The sequence below is a fragment of the Rhinoraja longicauda genome, chromosome 43 (genome assembly GCF_053455715.1).
Source record: "Rhinoraja longicauda isolate Sanriku21f chromosome 43, sRhiLon1.1, whole genome shotgun sequence".
Classification (NCBI taxonomy): domain Eukaryota; kingdom Metazoa; phylum Chordata; class Chondrichthyes; order Rajiformes; family Arhynchobatidae; genus Rhinoraja; species Rhinoraja longicauda.
Genome location: NC_135995.1, coordinates 4231848 through 4241480, shown reverse-complemented (window position 1 = coordinate 4241480; position 9633 = coordinate 4231848). Strand labels below are relative to the sequence as shown.

The window sequence follows — 9633 nt, the reverse complement described above, 5'->3', positions numbered from 1 at the left end:
AAGACAGAGGAAGAACTGGGAAGGGGAGGGGAAGAGAGGAACAGAGGAACTATCTAAAGTTAGAGAAGTCAATGTTCATACCGCTGGGCTGCAGGCTGCCCAAACTCCAAAACATCTAAGCTGGCGTCCAATACTTCAATCAATGCCCCTTCACAGATATGCTGTAAATCTTCTGTATCCGCTGTTCCAGGTGTGGACTCATGTACATCGGCGAGACCAAGCGCAGACTGGGCGATCGTTTCCCTCCACACCTCTGCTCAGTCCGCCTGGACCTACCTGATCTCCCGGCTGCCAAACACTTTAACTCCCCCTCCCACTCCCACACTGACCTCTCTGTCCTGGGCCTCCTCCACTGTCAGAGTGAGGCCCAGCGCAAATTGGAGGAACAGCACCTCATATTTCGCTTGGGCAGCTTATGAATCTCGATTTCCCTAACTACAAGTAACCCCTTGCTCTCCCTCTCTCTCTCCATCCCCCTACCCAAGTGGTTGTATACCAATATCGCCATGGTGAATCTGCCTGTAACTCGTTCTCACCGAGCCTTTTTTTGCATATCTGTTATGCATTTAGACAATAGACAATAGGTGCAGGAGTAGGCCATTCAGCCCTTCGAGCCTGTACGCACCGCCATTCAATGCGATCATGGCTGATCACTCTCAATCAGTAGCCCGTTCCTGCCTTCTCCCATTACCCCCTCACTCCGCTATCCTTAAGAGCTCTATCCAGCTCTCTCTTGAAAGCATCCAACGAACTGGCCTCCACTGCCTTCTGAGGCAGAGAATTCCACACCTTCACCACTCTCTGACTGAAAAAGTTCTTCCTCATCTCCGTTCTAAATGGCCTACCCCTTATTCTTAAACTGTGGCCCCTTGTTCTGGACTCCCCCAACATTGGGAACATGTTTCCTGCCTCTAATGTGTCCAATCCCCTAATTATCTTATATGTTTCAATCAGATCCCCCCTCATCCTTCTAAATTCCAGTGTATACAGGATCAGTTCCTGTGGATTGGTGGCTAATGTTATCCCACTTTTCAAGAAAGGAGGGAGAGAGAAAACGTGGAATTACAGACCAGTTAGCCTGACGTCGGTGGTGGGGAAGATGCTGAGGTCAATTATTAAAGAGGTAATAACGGTACATTTGGATAGCAGTAAAAGGATAATTCCAAGTCAGCATGGATGTATGAAGGGAAATCATGCTTGACTAATCTTCTGGAATTTTTTGAGGATGTGACAAGTAAAATGGATGAAGGGGATCCAGTGGATGTGGTGTATCTAGACTTTCAGAAAGCCTTTGATAAGGTCCCACATGGGAGGTTGGTGACTAAAATTAGACCACATGTTATTGGGGGTAGGGTGTTGACATGGATAGAAAATTGGTTGGCAGGCAGGAAGCAAAGAGTGGGAGTAAACGGCCGACCCCTTATTCTTAAACTGTGGCCCCTTGTTCTGGACTCCCCCAACATTGGGAACATGTCTCCTGCCTCTAACGTGTCCAACCCCTTAATAATCTTATACGTTTCGATAAGATCCCCCCTCATCCTTCTAAATTCCAGTGTATACTTCTCTATCTCTCTGCATCACCGTGTACATCTGTGGTTTCCCTTTTCCCTGACTCTCAGTCTGAAGAAGGGCGGCCACGGTGGCGCAGTGGTGTGGCTGCTACATTACAGCGCTCACAGCGCCGGAGACCCGGGTTCCATCCCGACCACGGGCGCCGTCTGTACGGAGTTTGTACGTTCTCCCCGTGACCTGCGTGGGTTTCCTCCGAGATCTTCGGTTTCCTCCCACACTCCAAAGACGTTGGTAGGTTAATGTTCTCTGGTTTGTGTAAATGTTCTCTGGTTTGTTTTATGTGGGGGGGGGGGGGGGGGGGGGGGTGGAAGTGGGGGTCGGGGGAAACTTTTTTTTCAATCTCTTATCTTGCCGGAGATGCGATTGTTTTCCGGTCGCTCTGCGGCCTAACTTCGCGGAGCTGAAGGTCTTGCCTGGGACTGATCTTGAGACCGCTCGGGAGCTCCAAAAGCTGCACGAGGTTTGACTGGTCCCGACCCGGGGTAGATCGCCGGGGCGGGGGAGCTGAGATCCCTCTGCCACCACCCCCCCCCCCCCCCCCCCCCCCCCCCCCCCCCCCCGATGAAGGTTAGAGCCCCCAACCGCTGGAGGACAAAGAAGGGAGAGATTGAACTGTTTTTTACCTTCTATCACAGTGAGGAATGTGGAGAAATCACCGTGGGGGATGTTCATGTTAACATGTATTTTGTGTGTCCTGTTGCTTTTTATTGTTATGTCTGTACGGCAAATGAAGTTTCTCCTATGTTGCAAAACATACTTGTGATTGTGTGATTGTGTGATTGTGAATTGGCTTGGTGCATGTGCAAATTGTCCCCCGTGTTGGTGTGCGGGGATCGCTGGTCGGTGCGGACTCGATGGGCCGAAGGGCCTGTTTCCACGCTGTATCTCCAAACAAAACTAAATTAAACTAAGGGTCTCGACCGGAAGCGTCACCCATCTCTGTTCTCCAGAGGTGCTGTGTGGCACGCTGAGTTACTCCAGATTTTTGTGTCCGTCGTCTGCCTATAAACTATTTTATTTCATGTGAAAGAATGCTCAAGAATCATTTGTCCAAATTTTATTTCATTCGAGACCACAGTATCACAAAGTGCCGGGCTTGCTGACAAGATTAATGATTAGTCAATTGCCCCCAGCGTATGGGCAGTCCATCAGTAGGGTGCACAGCTCTGAGGTGAGAGGGGTAAGATTTAATAGGAACCCGAGGGGCTCCTTGTTCATACAGAGGGTGGTGGGTGTATGGAACGAGCTGCCAGATTCATAGAGTCATCGAAACATAGCAAAAAAGGTGGAGGAGGAGTCCAGTTGGCCCTTCGAGCCTGTACGCACCGCCATTCATTGTGATCATGGCTGATCATCCACAATCAGTAACCCGTGCCTGCCTTCTCCCCATATCCCTTGATCCCACTAGCCCCAAGAGCTCTATCTAACTCTCTCTTAAATTAATCCAGTGAATCGGCCTCCACTGCCCTCTGTGGCAGAGAATTCCACACATTCACAACTCTCTGGGTGAAACAGTTTCTTCTCACCTCAGTTTTTAATGGCCTCCCCTTTATTCTTAGACTGTGTTCTGGACTCCCCCAACATTGGGAACATGTTTCCTGCATCTAGCTTGTCCAGTCCTTTTATAATTTTATACGTCTCTATAAGATCCCCTCTCATCCTTCTAAACTCCAGTGAATACAAGCCCAGTCTTTCCAATCTTTCCTCATATGACAGTCCCGCCATCCCGGGGATTAACCTGGTGAACCTACGCTGCACTGCCTCAATAGCAAGGATGTCCTTCCTCAAATGAGGTCCTCGCTCTCTAGTGTCTGAAGCTTTTGCTGGTGACCCTGTAGACGTTGACCTCTTTGTTTCGGGTCTGGTGGACCAGCTCGCAGTGGAAGAGATGAGGGAGGGCGGTGCCGTAGAAGTCCAGGGCGCCCATCTTCTCGCTCATAATGGAGCTGAGGTAGATCACGGTGCGCCCATGGCTCAGGTGCAGGAGGGTCTTCAGCAGCGGTTCGAAGGTGCGCGGCCGGTAGACGATGTCGGAACCCAGGATCACGTCGTAGTCCTTGGGGAACCGGTCTTGGTCCTCGCCCCAAGACAGCGCGGCCACCCTGGGGCGGGGGGTGACGGAGGGTGGGACGTTTCTGGCCACGTTGTGCTCGATCTGACCCAGAACCTCGGGCTGGTCGGTCAGGGTCACCTCTCCCCCTGCCAAACATCGGGCGCGCACGTCCATTCACTGCGTGGTCGACCAGCCGCGCCCACATCCCCCCCCCCCCAACTCCCCACCCCCCCTCCACCCCCCCCTATGCCCCCCCCCCTCCACCCACCCCATCCCCCCCCCCCCCTCACCCCCTCCGCGGGGAGCTACGTGAACTGGGGAACACGGGACAGCCAAGGCGTAAGGTGCCGGAGGAAGCAGTGGGTCGGGCAGCATCCATGGAGGGAATGGGACGGCGACGTTTCGGGGTCAGGACATCTGTGGTGAGGGGGAAAAAACTCCAGATGCTGGTTTAAATGGAAGGTAGACACAAAATGCCGGAGTAACTCGGCGGGTCAGGCAGCATCTCTGGAGAGAAGGAATGGGTGACGTTTTGGGTCGAGACCCTTCTTCAGTCTGAGGAAAAGTCTCGACCTGAAACGTCACCCATTCCTTCTCTCCAGAGATGCTGCCTGACCCGCCGAGTTACTCCAGCCTTTTGTATCAACCTATCTGTGGTGGGGAATGGACAGGCAACATCTGGGGAGGGAATGGACAGATGTTTTGAGTCAAGGCATCTGGCCATCTTTGGATGGGACGGACAGTTGTTTCAAGTTGAGACACCTGTCCATCTTTGGAAGGAATGGCCAAATGTGTTGACTTGAAACACCTGTCCATCTGGGAAGGCTATGGACATGCAACATCTGGGGAGGGGAGGGGCAGATGTTTCCAGTTGACACGTCTGTTCCATCTTTGGAGTGAACAGACAGATGTTTCAAGTCAAGAGATCCGGCCACCTGGACAGATATTTCGAGTTAACACACCTGTCCATCTTTGATGGGGGGACAGATGTTTTCAGTGGAGACACCTGTCCATCCGGAGAGGGAATGCAGATGTTCCAAGTCCGTCCAACACCTGTCCGTCTGGGGATATAATGGACAGATGTTTCAGGTCGAGACACATGTCCGTCCGGTGAGGTAATGGACAGATGTTTAGTCAAGACACGTGTCCGGCTGGGGAGGTAATGGACAGATGTTTCAAGTCAAGGCATCCGCCTACTCGGAGAGCGAATGGCCAGATGTTTCAAGTCAAGACACCTGTCCTTCTGGGGAGGTAATGGACAGATGGTTAGTCAAGGGAGTCATTTAGACAAAATTGCAGAACATTTGGATAGCAGTAGCAGGATCGTTCCGAGTCAGCATGGATTTACGAAGGGGAAATTGTGCTTGACTAATCTTCTGGAAACGTTTGAGGATGTAACTAGGAAAATTGATAGGGGTAGCCGGTGGATGTGGTGTACCTCGACTCTCAGAAAGCCTTCGACAAGGTCCCACGTAGGAGATTAGTGGGCAAAATTAGAGCACATGGTATTGGAGGTAGGGTACTGACATGGATAGAAAATTGGTTGGCAGAAAGAAAGCAAAGAGTGGGGATAAATGCCACCCATTCCTTGTCTCCAGAGATGCTGCCTGTCCCGCTGGGCTTTTAGTTTAGTTTAGTTGAGAGGTACAGCGCGGAAACAGACCCTTCGGCCCATCGTGTCCGCACCGACCAGTGATCCCCGCACACTAAGTCTATCCTACCCTTTCCGAGGGACAATTTTGCATTTTTACACCAAGCCAATTGACCTACAAACATGCACGTCTTTGGATTGTGTGCGGAAACCGAAGATCTCGGAGAAAACCCACGCAGCTCACGGGGAGAACGTACAAACTCCATACAGACAGCGCCCGGATAGAACCCGGGCCTCTGGCGCTGTGAGGGCGCGGCTCTACTCTGCACTGTTACTCCAGCGTTGTGTGTGTGTCTTGTAGGGTCGCAGGGGTTGGGAAAGGGGACGAAGGACATTGAGACACATCGGATGGGCCCACTCACCCAGGAGTATGGCAAGGATGCCCACGATGCCCGTCCCGGACCCCAGCTCCATCACCTTCTGCCCGGTGAAGGTGATGCGCTCTTCCTCAAAGTAGCGGCAGAGAACGAGGCCCTGAAACGGCAACAACAGCCAATAACGTTTCAAGTCGGCATCTGCAACTGTAAGTCATAGTCATGGAGTGATGGAGTCATGGAGTCATGGAGTGATGGAGTCATGGAGTGATGGAGTCATGGAGTGATGGAGTCATGGAGTCATGGAGTCATGGAGTCATGGAGTCATGGAGTCATGGAGTGATGGAGTCATGGAGTCATGGAGTGATGGAGTCATGGAGTCATGGAGTGATGGAGTCATGGAGTGATGGAGTCATGGAGTGATGGAGTCATGGAGTCATGGAGTCATGGAGTGATGGAGTCATGGAGTGATGGAGTGATGGAGTGATGGAGTCATGGAGTGATGGAGTCATGGAGTGATGGATTCATGGAGTCATGGAGTCATGGAGTGATGGAGTCATGGAGTCATGGAGTCATGGAGTCATGGAGTGATGGAGTCATGTAGTGATGGAGTCATGGAGTCATGGAGTGATGGAGTCATGGAGTGATGGAGTCATGGAGTGATGGAGTCATGGAGTGATGGAGTCATGGAGTGATGGAGTCATGGAGTCATGGAGTCATGCAGTGATGGAGTCATGGAGTCATGGAGTGATGGAGTCATGGAGTGATGGAGTCATGGAGTGATGGAGTCATGGAGTCATGGAGTGATGGAGTCATGGAGTGATGGAGTCATGGAGTGATGGAGTCATGGAGTCATGGAGTGATGGAGTCATGGAGTGATGGAGTCATGGAGTGATGGAGTGATGGAGTCATGGAGTGATGGAGTCATGGAGTGATGGAGTCATGGAGTCATGGAGTCATGGAGTGATGGAGTCATGGAGTCATGGAGTGATGGAGTCATGGAGTGATGGAGTCATGGAGTCATGGAGTCATGGAGTCATGGAGTGATGGAGTGATGGAGTCATGGAGTGATGGAGTCATGGAGTGATGGAGTCATGGAGTCATGGAGTGATGGAGTGATGGAGTCATGGAGTCATGGAGTCATGGAGTGGTGGAGTGATGGAGTCATGGAGTGATGGAGTCTTAGAGTCATGGAGTCATGGAGTGATGGAGTCATGGAGTGATGGAGTCTTGGAGTGATGGAGTCTTAGAGTCATGGAGTCATGGAGTGATGGAGTCATGGAGTGATGGAGTGATGGAGTCATGGAGTGATGGAGTCTTAGAGTCATGGAGTGATGGAGTGATGGAGTGATGGAGTGATGGAGTGATGGAGTAATGGAGTCATGGAGTGATGGAGTCATGGAGTCATGGAGTGATGGAGTCATGGAGTGATGGAGTGATGGAGTCATGGAGTCATGGAGTCATGGAGTGATGGAGTCATGGAGTGATGGAGTCATGGAGTGATGGAGTCATGGAGTGATGGAGTCATGGAGTCATGGAGTCATGGAGTCATGGAGTCATGGAGTCATGGAGTCATGGAGTCATGGAGTCATAGAGTCATGGAGTGATGGAGTGATGAAGTCATGGAGTGATGGAGTCTGAGAGTCATGGAGTCATGGAGTCATGGAGTGATGGAGTCATGGAGTCATGGAGTGATGGAGTCATGGAGTGATGGAGTCATGGAGTGATGGAGTAATGGAGTCATGGAGTGATGGAGTGATGGAGTCATGGATTCATAGAGTCATGGAGTCATAGAGTCATGGAGTCATGGAGTCATGGAGTCATGGAGTCATGGAGTCATGGAGTCATGGAGTCATGGAGTCATGGAGTCATGGAGTCTTAGAGTCATAGAGTCATGGAGTCACTCCATCTGAGCCTGCCATCCCTTGTCTGGGATCGGTGCTCCAACTGCGGCCCTTGAGTCATAGAAACATAGAAAATAGGTGCAGGAGGAGGCCATTTGGCCCTTCGAGCCTGTACGCACCGCCATTCAGTGTGATCGTGGCCGATCATCCACAATCAGTAAGCCGTGCCTGCCTTCCCCCCAAATCCCTTGATTCCACTAGCCCCTAGAGCTCTATCTAACTCTCTTTTAAATTCATCCAGTGATTTGGCCTCCATTGCCCTCTGTGGCAGAGAATTCCACAAATTCACAAATCTCTGGGTGAAAATGTTTCTTCTCACCTCAGTTTTAAATGGCCTCCCCTTTATTCTAAGACTGTGTGGCCCCTGGTTCTGGACTCCCCCAACATTGGGAACATTTTTCCTGCATCTAGCTTGTCCAGTCCTTTTATAATTTTATACGTTTCTATAAGAAACGAATTGTGTCTACCTTCGATGTAAACCAGCATCTGCAGTTTATTCATACACATTTAGTCTATCCTGTCATGTTGGTCTTTGCTGATGCACTTATATATAACCTCACAAAACAGGGTGTGAGATTATATAGGATCCCCTCTCATCCTTCTAAACTCCAGTGATCACAAGCCCAATCTTTCCTCATATGACAGTCCCGCCATCCTGGGGATTAACCTGCACTGCCTCGATAGAAAGGATGCCCTTCCTCAAATTTGGAGACCAAAACTGTACACAATACTCCAGATGTGGTCTCACCAGGGCCCTGTACAACTGCAGAAGGACCTCTTTGTTCCTGTACTGAAATCCTCTCGTTAAGAAGGCCAACATGCCAATAGCTTTCTTCACTGCCTGCTGCACCTGCTTGTTTACTTGTAGTAAATTCAGCGTGGCTTCTGTCAGTACTTTCAGTATTGGTACAGCATGAACACTTACTGACTGCCAGATTATCGCTGGGATGGCAAACTTGCTCAGCTGCTGCGTGATCTTCAAGACGTGACCGCAGAACTCGAAACGCCTTTCCTGATCTGCAAACACCTCCTTGGTTTTGGAGAGGGTGGGATCCGCTTGCCGCTCGCTCTCCGTGTCGCCGCCGCCGGGCGCCTCCGATTGATCGGTCCGCGCTGTTCCAGACATGGGATATACCCCCCCTTCCCTCTCGTACGTGGGCGGGAAGCTCGATCGCGGCAGCACGGCCTGCTGTGGTCAGGAAAATAACATGCCTTACGTTACCCCGGCTCGCTTTAGTACCATGAAAAGCCTTTGTTGTCTTCCAACCAGTCGGCAGGAATGAGCCGTGCCTGATTTGAGGAAGGACGTCCATGCTATTGAGGCAGTGCAGCGTAGGTTCATCAGGTTAATCCCCGGGACGGCGGGACTGTCATATGAGGAAAGATTGGAAAGACTGGGCTTGTATTCACTGGAGTTTAGAAGGATGAGAGGGGATCTTATAGAGACGTATAAAATTATAAAAGGACTGGACAAGCTAGATGCAGGAAACATGATCCCAATGTTGGGGTTCCAGAACCAGGGGCCACAGTCTAAGAATAAAGGGGAGGCCATAGAACATAGAAAACAGGTGCAGGAGGAGGCCATTCAGCCCTTCGAGCCTGTACGCACCACCATTCATTGTGATCATGGCTGATCATCCACAATCATTACCCCGTGCCTGCCTTCTCCCCATATCCCTTGATCCCACTAGCCCCTAGAGCTCTATCTAACTCTCTCTTAAATTCATCCAGTGAATTGGCCTCCACTGCCCTCTGTGGCAGAGAATTCCACACATTCACAACTCTCTGGGCGAAAAAGTTCTTCTTACCTCAGTTTTAAATGGCCTCCCCTTTATGGCTCTGATGGTAAGTCCACGGCCGCACGGTGGGGCTCAAAGTCAGTCCCGAGCAAGGCCGCCAGCTCCACGATGTTAGGCCGCAGAGCGACCGGAGATAACATCCGGAAAACAACCGCATCTCCGACAAGGTAAGAGATTGGAAAACAGTTTCCTCCGACCACCCCACCCCCCCACATAAAACAAACCAGAGAACACTAACACACATCAAAAATAACAAACATGACAAAAAGACAGACAGAATGTTGGCGAGGCTGCCATTGCTGGCGGCAGACTTGAAGCAACAACCAAGAAGCACACCAAC

The 9633-nt window shown here is 51.0% G+C and overlaps 1 protein-coding gene across 1 annotated transcript; it reads right to left on the bottom strand.

Annotated features, from left to right (window-relative positions):
- Nucleotides 1-3376: 3376 nt before the first annotated feature.
- Nucleotides 3377-8620, bottom strand: LOC144612142 (EEF1A lysine methyltransferase 3-like). The gene is made up of 3 exons (XM_078431702.1): nucleotides 8420-8620; nucleotides 5639-5750; nucleotides 3377-3771 (listed from the first exon to the last, which is right to left on the bottom strand). Exons 1-3 carry the CDS (start codon nucleotides 8618-8620, stop codon nucleotides 3377-3379), a joined length of 708 nt encoding a protein of 235 aa, XP_078287828.1.
- Between the last annotated feature and the right edge of the window lie 1013 nt (nucleotides 8621-9633).